The 24,251-nt window shown below is 37.8% G+C and overlaps 1 protein-coding gene across 2 annotated transcripts in view; it reads right to left on the bottom strand.

The window, feature by feature from the left end:
* Positions 1-23,474, bottom strand: part of MDFIC2 (MyoD family inhibitor domain containing 2) — a 101,882-nt gene extending 78,408 nt beyond the window's left edge. For both annotated transcript variants that reach the window (XM_060163892.1, XM_060163893.1), the window contains exons 1-2: positions 23,331-23,474; positions 22,665-22,752 (exon numbers count right to left, since the gene is read on the bottom strand). In XM_060163892.1, the coding sequence (XP_060019875.1) occupies positions 22,665-22,752 (88 nt within the window). In that variant the 5' untranslated portion in view covers positions 23,331-23,474. The remainder of the gene's footprint in view (positions 1-22,664; positions 22,753-23,330) is intronic.
* Between the last annotated feature and the right edge of the window lie 777 nt (positions 23,475-24,251).

The raw sequence follows: 24,251 nt of genomic DNA, 5'->3' as shown, positions 1-24,251 counted from the left end.
ATTGCTGGTTACCTCTTCTGTACGATGGACATGGTTGTGTCACCCATCTCCATGGTGTTTGCACGGGATTGATGCTTGGGTTAGACCTTTTGTAGCTATGATCATAATAAAAGTTAGGGTTTGAATGTCTGAATCTCCAGGGGGATTCAAGTTAGAATCCTGATTTCATACAGAGTAAGAGAGATTAAAGAGTATGTGGTACTTAGTTTTTAAAAGAAAAAAGAAAAAGGATCTGAGGCAGAGATGGCCATATGTTAACATCTGTTCAATCTGGGTAGTGAGTAAATAATATCTTTTTAAGAGAATGTGTAAAATGTCAAAAATCAAGTAGTTAATATACGTGCTGTTAATAATCTTACGTGATGATTCCAAGATTAACAAGTCTGCTTCTGATCCCTGATCTGTAGTCTTCCTACCCTCATACAAAAGGCCTTTACATGTTTTTGGGTGACAGTGATACTGGCTAGTGGCTTTTTAAAATCCTGAATAAAACTTGGATTTAAAGCCCAATTAGACTGGTTTTCATGAGTCTGACTCTTAAAACTGTTACCTTGTTCTTGTTAAAGTTCCATGAAAGCTAGAGTCATGTTGTGCTTCATTTATAGTTTTTATTTCATTAGACAGGCTTAATGAACATTAAGCAGCAGGAAAAGTGACAAGGCCAGGATATCTGTACTTGTTAATCCCTGTGATTTATTTCCGTAATCCTGCCCTACAATTTTATAGAATTTTATGGAATTGTATTTGGAATTTGCAATTCCAATTGGTAAGCTATCAGAATCGGTATTTGACTCTTCGTATGTTTCCTTGCAAAACTCTGTTAACCTATGTGAAAACAAAAGCAAAAACAAACAAAAAAAGAATTCCTTGAAGAGTGACAAACATCAAGAGTTAATGAATTGGTATAGCTGATCCATGTTTTTGAAGTTTCATTGACAATGTTAAGTGGGTTAAACTTAAATCACTGTGGTTCCAAATTACTTGCTTCTTACTAAGGAAAAGAATATCCTTGAAGTAATTTTACTTATCTCTGGAGGAAACACACCCAGTGCCAAAAAAAAAAAAAGTATTTTTCACATATTTTAATGGGTAACGTCTTGGGCTCTGGACCATGTGAGGTTTGCACTCCGGTTCCCCACCTACCATGTATTGATCTTGGGCAGGTTAATTATATTATCTAGAGTTCAGTTTTCTCAACTGTTTCTCAGTTTTTTGCAGATAATAATAGCAGCCATCTCACATGAATTTTGAGAGAATTTGGTGACTTAAGACATGTAAGTAGTTAGTACAGTGCTGGACAGATTGTTCGCTTGCAATATATTACACTGTTATTGTTATTATAACTAATAAATCAAGTTACTAATAACTACAGGCAGAACTCCTATCTCCCTTTTCGGGACTGACCTAGAATCTTGAACATAGATCTGTTCCTGCACTTGTCACAGTGTCCTGTGCTTTTTCTCTTTCTTTGAGCTTATCTCCCGCTACACTCTGAGATTCTCCTGAGAAAGGACAGTTCCCTTAGCACAGTATCACAACATCAGTAGCCAGGAATGGCAAATCGTTGGCAAGCATCCTGTCATTCTCCCCTCCTCCAGTACAGCGTTGCTACCCTTACCCCACTCAGAATGCTCTTCAGCACAGCCCTCCTAGGAGTTACTGACAGCCGATTAGAACCAAAGAGTTCAAGATCAATGTATTTGTTACCCGTATAGTAGATGCTCATCAGATATTAAATAATACGTAATATTTCCTTTGTCTATTTATTTATTCATTGTTTATTGTGGAAAAAAAATGTAAAGAGACTTTTTTAGAGCAGTTTTAGGTTCACAACAAAATTGAGAGGGCGCACAGAGATTTCCCGCCTACCCCTGTCCCTCCGCATGCATAGCTTGCTCCGTTACAAACCTCACTCACTAGAATAGTACCTTTTTTCTGTTTTTTAACCGAAGGTGAACGTAACCTTCTTCCAAAATGTACAGTTGGCGGATCTTGTCTTTGGCTTCCTGGCAGAATGTAGGAGTGTAATACTTTGTGTTCTCCCATTCTTTACCTCTTAAATTTTGTCCAGTGATATATTTTTATCGTCATTCAGTTAAGTTTTACCTATCACGTACAAGACATGATGGTTTCAAAGCTGAATAAATAATCACTGTCTTCCTTCAGAAAGCTAAACACCACTGTAATATAAAGCTATTACTCTACAATTAAAGTTGTATGTTTCAGCCTCTCCTGTTACACTTGTATCTTTGTGGCCCCCTTTTGACATGGGGAAAGTTACTCCACGTCTCTGAATTTAGGCTTCTTTTCATGAAACGAAGATAATAATAACCTATCTCACAGAGTTGTTGTAAGAATTAAGTGAGATAATACACAATATGATTTTCCTTCATAATATTAACAATTGTATTTAACCGATTATTTACATTATATAATACCTGCCTTACTAAACCAGAGTCTCTCAGTGTAGTCACTGTGCCTGCCTTGTTTCCTTTTATAGCTACAGTTTGAACTAGTGTGCCTGACACCTTGTAAATGCAATTACTCTTACTTTACTGTTAATCACTATTAACTATAATAAGGGTGAATCTGGAAGCAATTGCAGAGATGGAGTTCAAGCTATGTTTGCCTGGCTCCTTTAATTTGAGAGACATTGAGAAAAGAAAGTTCACAAACTTGTGATTTCTTTTTTATGTAGGAGTCTTTCATATCTGTTATGTATTTTTTATATAGGAATATCTTGTATTGGGATGAATTTTCTTCTCTTTGAGCAATAGCACTTTTAAACCACCTTAAAATGTGACAAAATCAAAATTCATTTCCAGTATTTTCGCCTATGAAATGTCCTCTTTAATGATGTGCAGACGTTTAAAAGTACATATTTGATGTATATACTACATATATATCTACATATAGATATATGTATTATCTATCTATAATTTGCAGATAAAAAACCATTACTTTCCTTTCCGTGGTTACACATTGGAATTGTAATTTAAAAATAGAAGTTTGGGGCTTCCCTGGTGGCGCAGTGGTTGGGAGTCCGCCTGCCGATGCAGGGGACGCGGGTTTGTGCCCTGGTCCGGGAAGATCCCACATGCCGCAGAGCGGCTGGGCCCGTGAGCCATGGCCGCTGAGCCTGCGCGTCCGGAGCCTGTGCTCCACAACAGGAGAGGCCACAACAGTGAGAGGCCCAGGTACCGCAAAAGAAAATAATAATAATAAATAAATAAAAATAGAAGTTTTGTTCAAAAATTTTCTTTTGAAGGTAGAATTACCCTGGTGGGTATAAGTCTGATATAATTAACTTTTCCAAAATAAGCTTAGAATATTTTTGATTCAAAATTATCAAACATATGCAGGAGAAACATATGCACAATTGACTTCTGAAAATTTAAGAATTTATCTTTTTGAAATAAGTAAAAGCTGTGGAAAGTGTAATCGACTTTGATTTTTGTTGTTTGAGAAGAAGTAAGTAGCATATTGTATGATGGGAGGGGCAGAGGTTCAGTCTTAGCTGATTCTGCTTCCACCCCCTTTACTTTTTAGATTTCTGGAAGTGTTCTGCTCATTTGCATTTCCTTAGTTCAGGGGTCCTTAACATTTTTTTTTGAGCCATGGAAGTCTGGTGAAGGCTATAAACCACTTCTCAGAGTCATGTTTTAAATGCATCAAAATAAAATCCATAGGATTATAAGGAGATCAATTACATATAGTTATCAAAATATTTAAAAATTGTTGATATAGTAATAGATGTGCATCTTTATCACATAAATTCAATAAGTACAGAAATCGAATAACGAATGATGGGATAAAAATAAACAACATTTTGAGATATCAGTTACAATTGTAAGGTGATGTGAAAATATCCGTGATTTCTGTTGTTCACATAATCACAGTTGTTGCCAATTATTGTGATGTTGCCTTTATGATTGAAGGGAATTCTAAAGTTTAGTTAGAGGTTAGTGAAAACAAAACACTTCTGCTTTAGTTGGATGTTACAGTGATATAAAACTGTGTTAGCTTGGGATTTGTCCCCAGATAAGATTTTTCTGGTAGGCTTGATCCTTTTCTTCCCATTTTCTCTTTTCAGCACAACACTAGACTTCACTAGAAGTTAACAGGATTTCTTTTTTTATGACATTAATATTCATCCAGAAAGTCTTAAGAAAGAAAAAAAGATGAATGAATATCTGACTCTTACTGAAAAGAGAGGGAAAAAAGGCCTCCTTATGAGCTTGCTTGTATTTGCTAACTGGTAAAATTAACTGTGCTGTTTTCTATTTCGTCACTTTATTTACTTTTGTGTTACACATTGAGGCCTAAAGAGACTCTTGGAGCCAGAAAGGAAGAGTGGAGTTATCTGATGAAAGAGGGAGCATAAAAACATAAAAAGCGCAAGCTATCACTCAGGAATATGAATATAAGATCAAGGATGGTACTTTGGGCAACAGTTGAATGAGTCTTTAATATTTATCAATTTTTATTAAGAGTACGGCTTGGTTTTACAAAGACATTGTCATGTTTTAAGTTTTCTCATCTGAGTTTCTTTTTCTCGGTGCTTTAGAAATGTCACTTGTTCAAAATAGTATTGCTCTAGCATTTGAAACTTGGTTCATGGAAATTTATATTTTCTCTTTAGAATGAAAAATATATCATTCTTTAGAATAAAAAGTACATTGATTTTTCTCATACTGTTCTTTATAAAATACACCCTCTTTTGCTAATGAAATCTGTCTACTCTAGTTCATTAATAGACCCTACAGTACAATGTGTGAAAATGCTTTGATTCAATTCTATTTCATTTTGACAATATTTGTAAGCAGTTACTGTTGATAAACACTGTTGTAGGTATGTAGGGGAATAGAGAAAGGAATAAGAAACTACACATTCCCTGATGGTTTCCATAGGGTCAAGAAAAGGGAGAAAAAGACCTAAAAAGTGACTATGAGAAAAAAAGGTTAAAGTAATAATGACAGTAGTTATTATTGGGTGCTCAGTACTTTTCATTCATTATTATTCATTCTGCAAAGTAGCCTTCAGCTGCAAATAACAGAAAATTCCAACTAAAACTTGCCTAAAAAAAAGGTAATTTATTTCTCACATATCAATTTCAGAGGTAGGTTGGCTCAAGGGTTGATTAAATCAACTGCTTGACAACACTCATAAGATTTTTGTCTCCTTTTTTCCCCTGTGTTAATTTATTAGGTCAGATGCATGACTTTATTATTAGGCTAACTTCCCTTTAGGACCATAAGGTGGCTTCCCACTTTCAGGCGTCACATAAAGACTCGACAGCATCCAAAAGTGGAAAGAACTTTACTTGTAAACTTCCTTAGGATCCCCCAAAACCTAAAACCTAAATAAAAGTGAATAAGTAAATAAACAAATAAATAAAGCAATCAACTCACCTTTCCTTATACAAAATAAAACAAAACGAAAACCTGTACCAAAAGTCTCCAGCAGATTCACATCTCATTGTCCTGAATTATTTCACAAACTTGTCTAAAACGATTACCGGTAAGGGCAATTGGAACCACCATGATTGGGTTAAACGAATCAGAATTCATTTCACGCCTGGGACTGCTGATGGAGCCAGCCTCCCTGGAAATGCATGGCTGTAATGAAATAGGTGGGTTTCTGAACAAAATTGAGGTTCCTTAAGACCAAGGGGAAAACGGATGTTGGGTAGGCAATCCACTGTATATGCAGCCTTTATTATTTTTGATTTATAGCTTTGGAAACTGAAGCTCAAGGATGTTAAGTGATTTGGCTAAGATTACTGTTTAATTAGGAGTAGAACCAGATTTTAAATACAGGTCAGTGTGGTTCCAAAGACTTGGCTCTTGACAGTATCATTCCCAGTGGTATAAATACTGCAATGGAAATATTTTAAAGTGCTGTATTTTTGATCCATGATACCTCTTGATTCATGTTGGATATCTCAGTTGTTGCATTTTTGTTGTTGATACGGGCCTTACTTAATGAAACTGAAGTATGGTTTGATAAAAGAACACATGCCCCCTATTTATTTTCTCTTTGCTTCTCATGCCTGCTCCTTATATTCTTTCACCTTTATGGAAACAACAAAGGTAAATTATGTGTAAAAATAGAAACAAGCTTGATTTGCAAACCTCACAGCCTCTGTGTACCCCATTTAAGACTGTGTTTAATGTGTGAATCACCTTGTTAAAGACATCAGCAGAATTCTAGGTCTGTTTTACATGTTACATTTCATTCCAAGCAGCAGTATTTTTACTCTTGGGGAAAGGGTGAAAGCCTTGTTTATCAAAACATTTTCTTTACTTTGTAATAAGGTGAAGAGAAAATGAATGAGTCGTTTATACCTACAACGAACCTTAGATTTCCTTTCCCCATAAGCCCCCAAACAACTTGAAATTTAAAACATAAAAGGCCATGAAGCTTCATTTAAACCCTATGCTTGTTTTCCCTCTCCAGATCTTCAGCTTACTGTCTCCCTAAGAGACTGAAAGAACTCTGAATATGCTGCTTCCTCCCTATTAACTTCTGCACCCAGAGCCCACCAGAAAATATGATGGAATTCATGTTAGTTAACCGAAGTCCAAGAAATACTAACTCCAATTTCTAGAACCCAACACTTCTAACACCTCCACATTGGTTGACATACTTCTTCAATTAAGGTAATTAAAAGAAAACCAAACCCATTTAGTTATGTAACTCACAGCAAGTGAAGGATACACTACAGTTCCTGTGTTTCCACCTGAGCAAAGAGCTTGGTAATTGACCCAGCAAGTTGCATTCTGTCTTTGACATCTGTCTCCTTCATCCCCAGAACCAAGTTACCAGGAAGTCCTGACAATTGTAAATTTCAACGACTCCTCACATTGTCTCTTCTCATTCATATTGTCATTTAAAAAATTTCTACTTGGCTACTGCAGAACCCTTCTATCTGCTTTCCGCCTCTCCCATCCACACTGCTGCCAGAGTGGTCTTTAAAAAAGGCGAATCTATTAATGGTCTCTCTGTGTTTAAGGCCGTTTAATGTTTTCCATTGCCCTTCAAGTAACTTCTTTCACATGGTTAATAAGTACACTATGATCTGCCTCTCTGGTCTAGCCTATTGCCAGGCTTTGGTCCAATACCCTCCTCTCCAACCCCTACCCCCAGTATATTATGGTTTTGCCAATGATTTTTGATTGACTAATTAGTGTATATATTATTCCTTATGGAAATCTGAAATGATACAAACCTATTTCTCTCTGATCTCTGCTTATTTTAAAAAAGAGAACAAATAAAATTTACATTTAAGCACAGTTCTCTCCTTGTTGAATTTAATATTGGACAATTTAAATAATTGTGCAAATTATTTTGTCTGACTCTGAGTAATTGGTTATTGTAAAACGAGTCCTTACAGAAACAAAGCAAAAGAACCAAAGAGCCAACCTGTTTACTTGAATATGGTAGGCAAAGTTTAGATAAAGGTTGTAAGAAAATTGCTTCAGACCACAGAGACTAGATGTCTTGGTGAAAATGAACAGTTTAGATATTTGAGCCACTAGAGGGCTGTAATTAGACTCTACTTCTGTGTAACCCTCAAGTTATTCATTTAGCTTCTCTTATTACTAATGCCAATTTCATATAATCACTGTAGTTTCAATTGGTTAGACAGAAATAGGAATGCTTTTCATTGCGTATGTCTGGGTGCCTTGTGGAGCAGTAAGTGTATTTGTGTAATCAGAATTCTTGGAGTTGCATTAAACTTCTTAGAGGGTGGAAAAATATTTGACTCACTTTCCTCCATTATGTGAAATGAGAAATTAAAATTCTCCCCTAAGCATTTTGTTATTGTTGTTGTTTTCCGTTGGTGGGGTAGATGGTAAGAATTCAGGTAATTTGTTAAGTGTCATTTGATTACCTAAAAAAATAGCTTTATTTATAATTTTAACTAAAAATATTATTATTGTAAACTAGCAGGCTTCTGATCACCAAAGTACAATTGAATTTAATTTATGGTTGAAAAATACAATGGATGAAGTATCCATCATGTCTGCAACACATTGTGTTTGTTTCTGGCTTCAAGCTTTTACAGAATGGTGTCTTTTATTCTTTGCTAAATCCTACTATTTAAAGATTTAAGGGGACAAATTTTTTTAAGTTCTGAATATAACAAGGAAAATTAAGGTCACGTCTAAGGTTGACCGTGGGATGCTACTTGCTGAATATGAGAAAGCAGGGCTATGTGTAATGTAATTTTCTTGCTGGAGAGATGGTAAGACCAGATAAGGCTATTTGAAAATTAAAGTTAGATTTGGCATCCAAATATCCTTAGGTCTGCAGGTTTTTGATCTGTTTATTAGCCATGCAAAAATATATTGCTGTTTCTTAATCTGATCATGGTTGATTCTGCCGCTGGAGTTATTTTCCCCCCACACTTTGATGTGATATGTTTTATTTTCAAGTGCTCGTTTCAGAAAGATCAGCAAACAAAATAAGATTCCCACTTCCCTCCTCCATCAGCCATATTTTTTCTTTAGTTAGCCAACATCAGTGGGAAGATATTAACATGATTAACTCTCTTGTGTCTTAAATGACTGGCTATTATGGGAACTGAACTCCAACTTTTACCTCTTAAATATGAATGCAGCAATATTACAATGTTGTAATTCATTCTGAACTATTTAATCACTACAATCTGTAGATAAGTTGGCTTCTGAATCTTTGCCTAATGTCATAACTAAGTCCTCTTTCCCACTTAAATCACCACGTCTTTGCTGAAGACAGGTGTTTTAGAGAAACCAACTACATGAATTAGAGGTTTAAAGATGCATTATCGGGCTTCCCTGGTGGCACAGTGGTTAAGAATCTGCCTGCCAATGCAGGGGACACGGGTTTGAGCCCTGTTCCAGGAAGATCCCACATGCCACGGAGCAACTAAGCCCGTGTGCCACAACTACTGAGCCTGCGCTCTAGGGCCCGTGAGCCACAATTACTGAGCCCGTGTGCCACGACTACTGAAGGCCACGCGCCTAGAGCCTGTGCTCCACAACAAGAGAAGCCACTGCAGTGAGAAGCCCATGCCCCACAACGAAGAGTAGCCCCCGCTCACCGCAACTAGAGAAAGCCCGCACGCAGCGAAGACCCAACGCAGCCAAAAATAAAATAAATAAATTTAAAAAATAAAAAAGTAAATATACATTATCCACAAGGCTTCCCCAAAGTTTTTCAGTTTCCTTTAATTTTATTTGTCATAATGAGTGCAGGTGAGGGGTTATTGGTTATCTACCTTCAAGTATATTTCAGAGCAGAGTCTATGGTGAACAGGCCGTGGATTTAGGATCGGCATGCCTGGCTTGAGATCTGGTTCTGTGATCTGTTGCCTGTGTGACTTTAGACCTCATTTTTAAAATTTCTCTGACCTTTACTTTCTTCCTGAGCATGGCTGTTATGAACATAAAGTGAAGCACTGATGTGCAGTACGTTGCATACGGTTCCCTGACAACCAAAGATAAGGTGTGAGGATGCACAAGGTGCTTCTGGTTAATCCGTTTGAAAGGAAATCGCAATAGATGCTGTAGTGTATTCTTTTGAGATTTCAAAGCAAGAAATTGGAAACAACCTAAATATCCGAAAGTAAGGAAATGTTGACATATATTTTATGACTTCAGTAGTGGAGTGCTGTGTGTATAGCCATTGACATGGTGCTATAAATCTGTATTTGTTAACCTGAAAAGGTATTGACATTCATTTATGAGTAAGAAAAGCACATTATTAATTATATTGCATAATCAAATTTCATTAAATTTACTAGTGTGTGTATATACACTTTGGTACACATATAAAACATATAAGGAAAGATGTACAGTGGCTACCCCTAAGTGTTAAGATTTGGAGTAATTTTTTGCCATTTGCGTTTTCTAATTTTCTGAAACAGATTATTTACATAAGGGGACACACACACACACACACACACACACACACACACACACACACACAGAGGCATTCCAGTTTCAACCCTGAGGTTTTCTAGAATCTCTGACAACTCCTCCTTCTCTTACCCTCTACCATCTAGTCCATGGCCAAGGCGTTGGGGCCAACACTCTCTTGGGTGCCAGCCCCTTTGTTCCCATTGTCCTGGCAACCAGTAGCAGAAGTCATTCTTTCTCATCTGTGGATGCAACATTCTGTTTCTACCCTTCCCCTCAATTTATATGCTTCTAATCCATTTAAATAAGGATGCTCAAATCACACATGTTTTCTAAAGCACAGAGTTTTCTGCCATCTTTAGGTCCTGTCCGCCTTCCCAACCCCCAGCCCAGATACATTTGATAGCTTCTCTTTGTCCTAGAACTTTCCAAATATGCTCTTCAGCCTAGTATTAACAGTCCTTCATGATAGAGCCAATGTTTATTTCCTACTGTCACACACATACCCTTTACCCAGGAAAACTTAACTACTGTTCTCTGAACACCCCAGACTTCTCTGTCTCCACTTTAGACCATAGTATTCCAGCAGTTTGTAATGCTACTGCCTACTCTACTTATGATTTATAGCCCAGCCACATCCCCGATTTTTATGAATTGTAGATGTGTTCTTTCTTATATCATATATCACTTCTGAATATCATATCATCTTTGGAATTTACTTACGTATTCTTTCATTTATTCATATCATTTTTGAGCATCTGCTCTGTTCCAGGGGCTATCTGGATGCTCAAATATAGAAGTAAGTAAGCTGGATACACCCATGCCCTTGAGCAATTAGTAATCTAATACTTAACATTTCTGCTTTATTAAATCTGGTGGCTTATGGTGAAGTTTCCTTAACTACTACCGGCCTCTGCGATATCACATATACACTGATTGTGGGCACCTAGAGTGTTATTTATGTCTGATTCTCTCCTAAGAAGCTACTATGTTGTCTTACAAAGAGAAGAAAGTCAATAAATGTATTGTTAGAAGGCCAGAGAGAAGGATGGAATAAAATATTTTGTTCCATATACATATGTGTTATATATAACTATGTATATTATATGTATGTAATATACAATTATATATATAATTTTTAACCATGTAACTTTTCCCTGTTCAGGGATTTTACAAATTAAATTCGATTTCCAATTAGCATTGTTAACCTGTGAAGTAAGGAGAACAAGTTATTTCTCCTAGCTGCTAGGGGACTACAAGACAAGACTGATGTCCTTAAGTAAAACTGAAGCAACGAGTACATTCTTCTATTAGAGAGGAAGTGATGAATTGAGTTTAGAACTCAGACTTGGTAATTTGTCCTAGAATCCAGAGGCCTGAGGGTAGCTTCTTAATTAATGGTTGTTGGCCTACAGAATTTGGATGTTTAACAGTATATTGGACACCCCAGTGTATTCATGACCTATGAATATATGATGTTATTTTTTTTTTAAAAGTCCTTAATGCAGTGTTCCCTCTTCACTAAATAAGTCATTCACATTAGAATTTCCCCTGGAAAAATGAACTCCCTTACTATTTATTAAGTATCTTTATCTCTTCATGTTATAGTTTTTCCTCATTTTAAAATATGGACATCAGTTGTTTTTCTTTTCTTTTTTCTTTTAAGAAAAAAGGCTGGGTAATAAATTAAAGAATATTTACAAAAAGTTCTTTTCTTTTAAGAGACTATGTAAGAAATCTAAGTTAATATTTTTAAATGAATCCTGTTTTCAAGGGAATCTTTAGTGCAGTGGTTTTAGCCGAAATCTGCTAAATCCATTAAAAATATAGCAAACCAACAAGCTCTGTTTTACTCTTAAGAGAAATCTTCATCCAAGGAATTAGGTATACCCGTGTGGTTTGGTGTGTGAGAGATTGATGCTGAAAGGCTCCATGCACGCTGGCTGTGCGCGTTGTACCCTATTTCATATAAAGTTGAAAAGCTTGCTCTTGTCTGAATCCTCTGGCACACAAGGGTGTGGTGTTGATATTTTGTTTCTCCAACTGAATTATGAGTTCCTTGGGCACAAGGATCATGACATATTATTTGTGTTAAGTCTTTGCGTTTCAGGAAATCAAAACATTCGTTGATTTGGTTTACTTAATTGTATATTATTTTATAAAACAAATGCCTCTTTTATGGTATGAATACTTTGTCTTATCAATCTGAGTTTTCATATAGTGGTCTAAGAAATTAGCTTTAAGACACATGTATAGAGTGGAATCTTTCTTTTTTTTGTTGAATGTAGACGGAATATAATTTTTGATGAATTTTTTCTTCAAAGAGTTTATTTATAGAAACTTTACATATTTTAATGAACTTTACATTCAGGATGTTTTAGTGTTGACATATATCTTTTGTCAACTCTGGGAGAAATTTGGTTTCCAGTCTATAATGCTGAATATTCTAAAGATAATAAAGAAAATAGAATCAGCAAATGAAGGAGCTAAAATGCAGATTTTCCTCTCCTATTGTCAGTTGTTTGAGATTAGACATCATGAAGCACCTTTCTTACCTTCTGCAAGGTAGCTGTTTCTTTTCAAATCCATAGTAGTGTGGAAATTCAGCTCAAGAGGAGAAATTGCCTGATGCCTCATTTAATTCTACACCTCTAGGAGTTATCCCTTCTCTTTTTTCTTGAAGTTATACGCTGGCAAAACTACTGTCATTGCCCTTGCTTTTTGTCCTTGCTGCTCATTTACATTTCGACAGGCTTAAATAATGGCTAAAATGGTTGAAGTGATTTATGTCTGTAGACTGATGTCTTCATTTCCTCTCTTCACATTCCTTTTTGTACTAATGGTCTGGTGCACACCTAGCGCAGGTACGTTTTATTAGAGAGTATATTCCCTCTAAATGCTGTTCCTGAGCTGAAAGAAATGGGCCATAATCATATAAAAATAAAGTATCTCTTTGTGGAATTTACAAGAAATGGAATGTCCTTATTCCTGAGCCATAGAACATAGGGGACTTTTTCTCTCCCTATAAGATTTCTCTTTATACTAATGTTGATTAAGTGAATCACACCAACAGCTGTGACATAGAGGAAAAGGAGTCTCCTGAAAAATCTCAGTTGAAACAAGTAAATCTCTTGAACTTTCTAGTTAGCTACAACTTTCATTTTCCTGTTGAGACAGGAAAGATTGGTTCACAGTTTCTACAGATGGCTTCACTCCTAGTTCATAAAATTGCAGTTAATAATGGTGAGCTAAGATCATTCTGGATTTGATGTACTGCCCTATCATCATTGAAAGAGAGTGTTTAAATCTGCTATTTAATAACTTACAGGGACTTTGCACTGATTAATTCATCTGGTTATAGTCTCAAGGCTGACATGGCATCTTGTAGGCCTTCCATTCCATTGGGATCAACATCATCATTTTATAAGAAATGAACTTACCACTTTATAGGCTTAGTTGGAAAGAAAGTTCAACCGTCAGCTGTAGGATGTGCCATGTGAATTTAATTTGTTGACCTGTGAGAACACAGATCTCATCTTTTACTGGACCTTCTCAACATAAAAGAAGGTTATCAGAGAAACAAAATGATTCTGACTTTTGAACTTCGGTAGAAGGCCAATACATTTAAAATAAATACTCTCCTTCCTGAAATGTTCAGTGTTCCATCAGCAGCACATGTCAGGTTCTTAAGAAAATATTATCCCTGTGGAGCAAAGCACTGAAAATCGTGGGTACTGTCTCTTAGAGTAGACATTATTTGGAAGCCACACAGCATCTGTTCTCCTTTCATTCTGGTGCTAGCATACTGAATTTCATCTGAAGAAGCATCTCTCCTCCATTACGCGTAGCCTTGTGGTGCTGTCAGTCACGGTTTCCTGCCCTGCCTAGCCAGGATGGGGACTCATGGACAAATCTGTTGAGCTTTCTTCCTTGAGATTTGGAGTCTTGAGTACAGGGGGATGAGAGGACAGAAAAAGTGTGTGGAGCTAATGTTTTAGGAATGGTGACCTGAATGTATTGTTAAATCTTGCTATCTGGATCACCAGAGCTAGATTACTTCCTGTCCATCCTGGACCTGAATTTTCCTTGTAGACTGCAAACTGACTCCCAGCCTTCCAATAAATACCACTTTTCATTAATTTAACTAGAAAAATTATCTATTACTTTCCTCTCAAAAACTATGTGATGATTAATTTTATGTGTCAACTTGGCTGGGCTAAGGGATATCCAGGGAGCTGGTAGAACATTATTTATGGGTGTGTACATGAAGTTATTTCAGGGAATAGATTGGCCCTTGAATTGATAGTCTGATTAGAGAATATCTCTTTCCAGAGTGGGTTAAGGGATAAGTAGAACAAAAAGAAAGAGGAAGGGCATATTTTCTGTCTCCACTGGAGCTAGGACATCCATCTCCTGCCCTTGGACATCTGCACCCGTAGTTCTCTGAACTTCTTACTTGGACCAGGAATTACACCACTGGCTCTCAGAACTTGGGGCTTGGCCTGGAACTACTCCACCTGCTTTCCTGAGCCTCCAGCTTCCAGACAGCAGATCGTGGGACTGCTCAGCCTCCATAATTGTATAAACAAGTGCCTCATAATAAATCCTTTATTATCTATCTATCCATCCATTCATCTTTCTTCTGTCTATCTATCTGTCTATCTATCAACCTATCCTATTGGTTCTGATTCTCTGGAGAACTAATACAAACTATTAAAGCTTCATTTTATCATTGTTAGATCTTGAAAGTAGTATGTTATCCTTTCATAGTCCTTTACCTAATTTTTTTTTGAGAATAAAATGCAGTGGGTTATATTTTATTACAAGATAAAATATACCTCTAGTAGGCATTTCCAGGGTAAAGAGTTCATTGGAATCCAAGATGCTGACTGACCAAGGTCTCTGAAAGGCTTGAGGCTCGGTTCCTGGGCAAACTCCCCACACTCATCAAATGCCAACCTTCCTTTGGGTCAAGATGCTCCAGCCCTTCTTGTTTTTGTTCACTTCCTGGAACATGACGTGTTCTTTCCTGCCTTGAAAGAAATTGTGTTTCTACTTGAAATTGTATCTCATTTCCTGTGCTCTCCCATCGGTAGATGCTTTCTCAATCTTCGGGTCTAAAGCAAAATCTCTAGCCAGCTTTCCCTGTCAGCGTTACTTAAACTGGGCACTGATCTCATATATCCTCTTGCCCAGTTGATAATCTTCATGGGGATTATCTTCAGCATTTCACACTTAACTTGACCCACCCAGATCTTCTGATTCTCCCATCTCCAGCCAGTTTTTCTCTTATTCTTCATGCAGCATTACCATCATGCAGTGTCTCAAGCCAGGAGTCAGCCTTGCCTCCTTTCTTTCTGTCGGCCCACACCAGGGCACCAGCCAGTTCAGTTGGCTCTACCTCCAAAATAGGTCCCGAATCCTATTCTACCTCTCTCACCTTCACAGTTTTATCCCATCCCACTTACTATCTTTTGCTTGGTTAACTGCAGTGTCTTCTGTTTTATTTCCGAGTACACTCTTTACCACATCCAATATAAATGAGTCCTTTTATTCCCCTGCTTAGAATCTGCAGTGGCTTCTAATTCAAATTAAGGAAAAACACCTGAATTCCTGACTGCGACCAGCAAGGTTCTACATTATTTGCAACTTGAGCCCTTTTTTCCCCCCTTTCCCTTCCTTACTCCCTCATTTCCTTTTTTTCTTCCTTCCCTTTCTTCCTTCCTTCCCATCCAGCCATTCTGAGCCATACTGTCTTTAAACAGGATCTTTTTCCTGTCGGAATGCTCTTCCCAGATTTTTGCACAGCTGGCTTCTTCTTGTCAATTAAGTCTCCACTCAAATCTCTCTCCTTCAGAACTTTTCTGACCACTGATTCTCAAGGACAGTTCCCCACACCAATTTCTATCACATCATCTTGTTTTAAAGCTTCAAAACAATTACCCTGTGAAATTATCTTGTGCTTATTTTACTTCTTTATATGACTTGCAAGGACATATTTTCACATATAATTTCTCCTTTCAGCTCTGGTTAAAAACAGCACAACATTCTATTTGACTATTACCTTCTGCTTACCTGTATTTTGGTTATTAGGTAACACATTTTCACAAGTTCATGGAGACCTCAGAAACAAGAGCTAATGATTCTGTTTCCTGTGTGTACATAGTAAAAGGAAACTAAGATATGCTATTGGTGGAAATTAACAATTTATAATAGGCGTTAATGTGGCTTAATTTTTAAGCTAGACACAAAAAAGTAGCCCTTCTAAAAATGAAAATTATCTGAATGAGCGAATTAGCATGGATTAATATTTAGTCATTATAATAAAGCACTGAAATACGTGAGTTCCTTGAGTGCAAAACCTGTGGCGTTTTCATTTTTTTGACATCTTTGTTTCTTTGCCTAGTATGTTATCTGTGAGTTCAAGAGGAGCCTCCTCAAATGCTTGTGGAATTGTATAAAGTATGCATTTTGGAATTGTCTTAATGCTCAAGATCTGAAATTATTTTTCTGAGCAAATGAAGTGAACTGTCTTCACTTGGAATTAAGGGAAGTTGAGTGAATTTATGAATGTCAATAAATGTAAGATTTATACTTTCTCTATCTCATTTGCAAACAAACCTTAATCAAGAATGAACTGGGGGCTTCCCTGGTGGCGCAGTGGTTGAGGGTCCGCCTGCTGATGCAGGGGACGCGGGTTCGTGCCCCGGTCCGGGAAGATCCCACATGCCGCGGAGCGGCTGGGCCCGTGATCCATGGTCGCTGAGCCTGCGCGTCCGGAGCCTGTTGCTCCGCGGCGGGAGAGGCCACAGCAGTGAGAGGCCCACGTACCGCAAAAAAAAAAATTAAAAAAAAGAGTGAGCTGGGATTTTTGTGTTATGGATTTGAGGTTTTGCAATATATTGAGAAGGAAATTTGTGTAACATGGCTTTTTGGACCTCTTGGATGTTTTCCAGTATCTTGGAATATTAGTCTCTAATACTCCTGAATTTTGATTAAATAATAACCACTGTATTCAAGAAGCCAACTCGTTGGTGACTTGACTCCTCTACATGAATACTAAATAAGTTTAGGGAAGTTTCCTTTAAAATATCTCTAAATAATAATTTTGAAAGCACCGAAGACAGTAGTCACCATGTGACTGCTTACAGAAAAGGATCTGTAGTTTGTTCAGAGTTACTACAGAATTCTCAGCTCCCAGGCTCTTTTCTTCCTGGCATTTTTGGAAAGTGAGAGAAAGCTTATTCATTGCCCTCTCCCTGTGCCCACCCCCTGGCCATTTTTTAAAAATCAAGTATTTTCTATAATATGAATTTTCCCTCTGGGGCCCACCCAGTGTAGCAGGTATGGGACCGAGTCAGCATCAGGTTAGAAGATTATAAAACTATGCTTCATACATTGAGGGCACACTTGTAACTTGGGATAATTTTATTCTTCCCTCTATTTATTACACTCATAAAGAGACTGCTCCACTAAAACCGTTACAGAGAGCTAGTCTTCTGAAGGGCAAACAGTTTTATTTCGATCTTCTTAACTTCACATTTTGTAGGTCACACCATTGTTTTGACTTTGTGTGTGTATATATATATATATTTATGGCAAATCAGTTTTTAGGAAATTGTACTAGATTTTGTTAAGAGATACAAGCTCTTAGAACAGAAGTTACACACTGGTAGCCCATGGGCTGAAATAGACTCACAGATCCTGGTTTCATTTGTTCTGCATGGCTCTTTCTTGAAAGTGTTGTTTGTTGTTGTTAATTGTTATTATTTAACCTTTAGAAATCAGGAGATTTCATATAGAAATCCACTTTCTCCTGAAAATTCAGGAGACACTCTAAGAAATCGTGTGCAGCTCAAACACTGGTGATGCTGTGATTTTTAAACTGCAAATGGCAACAATTTAAAGGCTTCCATCCCTTCATTCTGATGTTTCTCTTCCCCATCAAATAGTGTAAGGAGCGAGCACTGAAATGCTTACGCAGAATGCTCCCTGGTTTAATGGGGTGTTACATGCCATCTTACTCCACCTGTAATTTCCCCCCCAGTTTCTATGTTATATCAGTTTTTCCTTTGTAACCTTTTTCACGTTTGGGCCTATTTTCTTCTCCTTGTTATGACTTTCATGCTGGTCGTGTTGTCCTCACTTCAGGGCTACTGAATGCATTGCTGTCTTAGCCATCAACATCCCCCTTGCCTTAAAGTTTCCTCTGCCTGCCTCATCCCACTTTGCACTCCAGTTACAGATTTAAATGACACTTGAGTATATTAGTCCCTGACCTCAGACCTGCAGTGACAACTTAGAGCCCATGTCCAACTAACTACTTAACTTATAGTTGGAACTCAGTCTTTCTGTCCTCCTTGTTTTGTGTTAATCCATACACAGGTAACTAGCCCAAATGCCCATTCCCCTAGCGCCAAAGCGGGCATCATGCAGCCTGTGATTGCACCCAGCATTACTCCTCTTCACCTGTGCAAATAGAGGATGACCACCTTCAAGACTGGCCTGTCTAGACCACTTTGGTGCACAGTTACACAGTACAGTTCATCTTGCCTGGTGCATATTTCACAATCATATTTTGTTTCTCTGATTGTCTTAAAACAGGGTTTCCCCAAGTATGGTCCCTGAACATGTTACTTCATGTTAACTTGCTCTTAAGCATTTATTTCTGGCCTCCACCTATATCCTCCTGAATTCCTTAAGTTGGGACCCAGGAATTTGATCAATCTAAAATTTGAGAAGTCAGGAATTTAAAGGCAAGATGACGAATAATGGTACAAGATTGCCAGGTAGTTTGATAGAAGGTAAAATAGGATTCAGTTAACTTGACTCCGAGTGCATTTTCAGGTTTATTGGTGTGTTTCTTAAACGCTATTTACCCTAATTGTTAATAAAAGCTCTGGATGTTGCTTTAAGCAGCTCTTTGACACCATTGCTGAGGCCATCAGGCCCATGGTCCATAGGAGAGAAAGTAGAAGGCAAATAAGAACCTCTTCACCTTTCAGGGGAAAGCAGGACAATTAGATAAAATTCCTGAGTGCAGGACTGTGTTTCTGTCCTTCTTTCATTTTTTAAAATTGTTCTGTGTTATGCTCATGCCTTGTCTCCAGTGATACCGCTGTTAATAAATGTTGACTCGAATTGGATAAATTGACTGAATGTTTGAAGATGAGAAGTTAGAGTATCAGTACTCAGGTTGGCAGTGATGGTGCTAACTCCTGTTGGTCCCATGCTCACTCTGAGGTCAGGTGCTGTGCTCAGTGGTTTATGTAGATTATGCCAGTGAGTGCTTGCTGCAACCCTAATAGGGCAGTGCTGTGATTCCCTATGTTTTAAACGTGGCCAGTATTCAGCTGGAATTGCAGAGGGAGGCAAGAGGCACTGTGATGGGAGAAGCAATTACTTTTGCTATTCATGAAAAAACCTTTTGAACCACTTTCAAGTCTCTTCAGTCAGTCCTCCCTATCTATGGGTTCTGCAGCTGTGGATACCGGGGGCTGACTGTACCATGCCATTTTGTGTAAGAGACTTGAGCATCCTTGGATTTTGGTATCTGCAAAAGGTCCTGGAACCAATCCTCCTGCAGATACCGAGGGATGACTGTATTTCTTTTTCTTTTTTAAGGGGGATGGGGTTTGATGAATTTCAAATACTGATAACTGTTGGAGAAGGCATTGTGACAAAGTGGTTGAAGGCAAAGAACAGAATTTGGAAGATTTGGGTTCAAGGTTCAGTTTGCCACTTAACAGCTCTGTCAGTTTGAGCAAGATCTAGTTTCTCTGAGCCTTGGTCTTTTCATCTGTAAAATGAGACAATACTACTGCACACCAAATGGTTGTAGGGACCATGGGAAGGAATTCATATAAAATGCTGTGAGAGAAACAATGGCAGGAATGACTGAAGTGTCAAGAAGGACCTCCGTGTTTGCTGTCCATGCTGAACTTCGGCTGAACACTCAAAAATAAAGCTGCTGAGTAGTTGCTGAATTGCCAAAAGGAAACAATAATGCTGAGACCTGGACTTTCTTTGGACTAAGGAAACCCTACCTTTCCCTAGTAAGGGATGAGAGGTGCTTGATAACCCAGTTGTATATATGGAACATATTTACCCTCCAATCCAAATCTTTGGTAAACAACTTGCCTAAGCCTGCATGAACTTCCTCCTTTTTTCCATAAAACCCCCTGCCTGTTTTCCTCTGTTGAGACACTACTCTGGGTTCCTCCGGAATCTGTGATTCCCCAAATTGCAATTCTAAGATCCCAAATAAACTGCCTCTTTGCGTCTTTATAGAGGTCCTTTCTGTTGACAAAGCTATTAAAATATACAGTGCTGGTACTAGTGCAGATTGTTCCAAGTGTGAACCAGGATCTCAAAAAAAACATTATATTATTTTGAATCATGCTTTAAAGAGGAAGAAAAGACACAACAGTAATGAGATCTCTCTCCCGTAATTTCACAAGTAGGTGTTACAGTCCTTGGCTGAGGAATCTGCAGCTCAGAGAGGTTGAGCAACACGGCACAGCCAAACAGCCAGTAAACAGCCGAGCTGAAGTTTTAAACCTTCACCTGCCTGACTTTAAATCCTCTGCTCTTTCCATTGCACCAGGTTGCTTTAAAAAGAAAAAAAGGGCTTCCCTGGTGGCGCAGTGGTTGAGAGTCTGCCTGCCGATGCAGGGGACACGGGTTCGTGCCCCGGTCCAGGAAGATCCCACGTGCCACGGAGCGGCTGGGCCCATGAGCCATGGCCAATGAGCCTGCGCATCCGGAGCCTGTGCTCCACAACGGGAGAGGCCACAACAGTGAGAGGCCCACGTACCCCCCCAAAAAAGAAAAAAAAGCCAACATAGATCCTTTTTCTTAACATTAAAACAAACAAAAAAAGACATTTACGTTCAAAAACTAACTCATCCTGGTAATTCCCAATTAAGATGTTGTCATCTTGCATCTGGCTGGAATCCCTTTTATGATACAGTAAACATAATTTGAGTGTAGCTTAAGTGAAGTGTCCAAATGGGCTAAAACAGGTCACCTAGGAAGTTAGATTTTGTAGATTATAAAAATTTAATCCTAAATTGTACTTAATGGAGACAATTTTTTAAAATGGAAATTCTTCAGGAAGCAAATGACTGGTATATCAATTTTTGTCATTATTTCTCTATGAGACATCTATAGCATGGGCAATTGAAGCAAAAGAAATAAGATAAACGACACTCTAAGTCACAGTGAAGAACTTCTCTGTCTTTGCGGGCTTGGTCTTCTCAAGAAAAACACAGAGGGATCTTTGGCCTGAGTTCAGTTTTTTTACTTCTATATTGTTTTTTTAAAGATTCTATTTAAAAGATTGTTTAAGATTGTTTAAGAAGTTAGAGAATTTCTTAGCTCTGTGGCTTTTTGAAGGGAATGATTCTGAGAATACATGTCTGTACCCACTTTTATCCTGAAATAAAGTCTTCACTGGAGATGAGTTCCAGCTATTAAATTTGATTATGGGGCCCTGGGGCAGAAGGATAATCTTTTTTTAAAAAAGTGAACAGTTAAAAAACGAGGATGGGGGTAAAGCAGGATTAAGAATAAGAGTGGATAGAAGAGTACGTGTGAAGGTGGAGGTGTTGATTTAAACACTTTAGGAAAACTTTCTGAGCACAGATCATGTCCTGACAAGTAACTTAAACATCTTTTCTATGAAACAGTGTGTAAGGTGGTAGTTCAGTTTATATGCTATGGAGTCACATAGTCTGGGATCAAATCCCCGCTCTGTTACTTCCTAATTTTGTAATTTTAGGCAATTTACTTAAACTCTTTGAGACTCTATTTTCTTACCTGAATATTAGGAGCGATTAATGCTTCCTAGGGTTGTTGTGATGATTCAGCATAATCACTAATGCACATTGTCATCGTGTTTGATGTCATGATTATTATTATTATTATTGGTGTTGTAGAACTTACTTGACATATATATTAAAGTCTCCTGTGACCTTAGAAAACAATTTTGAGGCATGGCAACTACTTAAGAGCCGTCTTTTAACAACAGAATAGATTCAGGAAATGAAGTAAAAGACACAACTTATCTATTTAGATAGAATATCAAGTTGGTTTCCTTTTAAAGATGTTCATAAGAAGATTAAAGACATTAAAGATGTTCATAAAAAGAAAAGATTATGAAACCAAACCTTCTAGTAAATAATCATGAGTTTACACGTATTTTAGAAAGTGCACATATTTGTACTTCTCCTAGGAGGACATATCGATTTGTGTGTGTATTTCAAGCAAGCATCTTAAGCACGTCGTGCTTGTGGCTGACAGTGCTCTCCCGGGGGAAGGTGGCTTCTGTAATTGCAGTGAATGGCAATTCTATTTGTAGACATGACTTCCTACAGCCTGCACTCCTTTCTGTGATTATTATTTAAAAAATACTTGTCCTCAAATTATTTCATCTTCCTGGCTACAAGGGAGAAAATTCTCCAGCACAACAAGAACCTCACAGGTAACGTGTATTTGAATTGAAAATGTATATCCTCTTACCCATAAAGTCATCTGAGTGACCTCTGCAGTCTAAGGAATACAAAAAGCATTTCAATACTAAACACCCTCAAACTACCACTTAGGTCAAAAAAAGAAAGAAAGAAAGAAAGAAAATCAGAAGTATTAATGTCATTTGAAATGCTGGGACATTTTTCTTCTTTCTTCCACACTCTTTTTTGCTTATAAACAAAAGCACAATTCTCACATTGATAGAAAATCAACAGCAAGAGGACTTACCTTCCTTCAACCAAGAAATGTTATTTTTGTCATTTTCAAAATGCTCAGCTGTTCTGACTTTTATCTTTTCCAGCTCAGTTTCTGACATCTAAGTGGAAACAGAATTGGTTATATAAAAAATTCATTAAGAGCCCAAATTTATAACATGGAGCCTTATATTTAGAGACAATTCTCGTATTATAGGAACATTTTATCTCTGTAGTTTTTCAGCTCCCTGTCTAACGTTAAGTCTTACATTTTATCCATGTATAGTATTTTACAACACTGACATTGAAAACGAAACTTTAGATGATATTTCACTTTTCAGCAGTCAAGCTTGCTGTGAGCTCTGATTTCTGAATACGAAAGAAAAACAGATGAACAAGTAGCCCCAGATTTGTCAAAACCCAAACATTCAGTGGCTGTTTTAATGCATTTCTTAATAGCCTAGAGAAAAGCATGCTGCAAAGTGACGTGCAAAGCTAGAAAGACTAATAAACACCAAAGGACTTTTCAGCAATGTGCTGGGTAGAATGAGAACCTTATGACCTCAGCCAGGCCAAGCTGAGCTTCCTGAAGGTGTTGAGACCTATTAGGTATTCTCAGTACATTGCACTTGACTTCCTCCATGGCTTGGTTGCAGTGAGCTAGGATGCCCCACTTGCATCGGCACCTCGATGTACTTACCTGTTTGTTCCTAAGGGAGGAGGCCCAAGGCGTGGGACGGGGGAGCAGCGTGCCGATGCTCTGGGCAGCCTCCCTTCTTGTCTCTCAATGTCCAGCATTCCTCTGCCCTGCCAGAAGTGAGCGAAGAAGCAAATACGCTCCCTCCCTGGGTGGTGCTAGATTTGTATTGCTGCCAGAAGCATCCAACTTGCGGCTGAGAGGGTTTTTTTTTTTAAGGTAATGTAAAGCCTGTGGTTCAAAACAATAAAAACCTTCTCCAGGCCAGCACTTATTTAAAATGACACTCTGCAAAATAGGGTGAGAAGAATGAACTCTTTTCAAATGGACGGAGTTTCTCCAGTCTCCTTCTTTCCACACCCGCCATTCATCACTTACAGTTAATATTAAGGATGTGGAAAGAAGAGATTGAAAAATATACGTAGGCTATTTGGGTTAAAAGAAAAGGAAGAGAAACCTCTCAGGGTTTATTTTCTAGAAGTTCACCCTGCAGCTGCTGTTTCAAAAGGCAAGTTTTTCTAACGTTTTATAGACAACAAGAAAACATTCCACGTTCTTTTGAGAGTCTGCAGGTATTCCCAAAAGAATTTGGAATCACATTCCAAAGAGGATTTGTCATTAGATTCTTAGGCAAAGATAGTACTGTTTTCAACAGAAGGTTAACAGCAGAGAGCATAACCCATAACCCTTAGGAATGCATGATAATAAAGAGTCCAACATTCCTAAATGTTGTTTTTTATTTTATTTTATTTTTATTGGAGTACAGTTGCTTTACAATGTTGTGTTAGTTTCTGCTGTAAAGCCAAGTGAATCAGCTATACCTATACACATAGCCCCTCTTTTCATCATAAAAAATAATCTTTATTTTTTAACCCAAAGTGTTTTGCCTCCTCCAGTGTCTTTACCTGGAAACTGTCTGTTATC

Source organism: Lagenorhynchus albirostris, chromosome 10 (genome assembly GCF_949774975.1).
Source record: "Lagenorhynchus albirostris chromosome 10, mLagAlb1.1, whole genome shotgun sequence".
Lineage (NCBI taxonomy): Eukaryota > Metazoa > Chordata > Mammalia > Artiodactyla > Delphinidae > Lagenorhynchus > Lagenorhynchus albirostris.
Note: the sequence above shows the minus strand (reverse complement) of the source record. Positions and strands in the feature narration are given on the sequence as shown.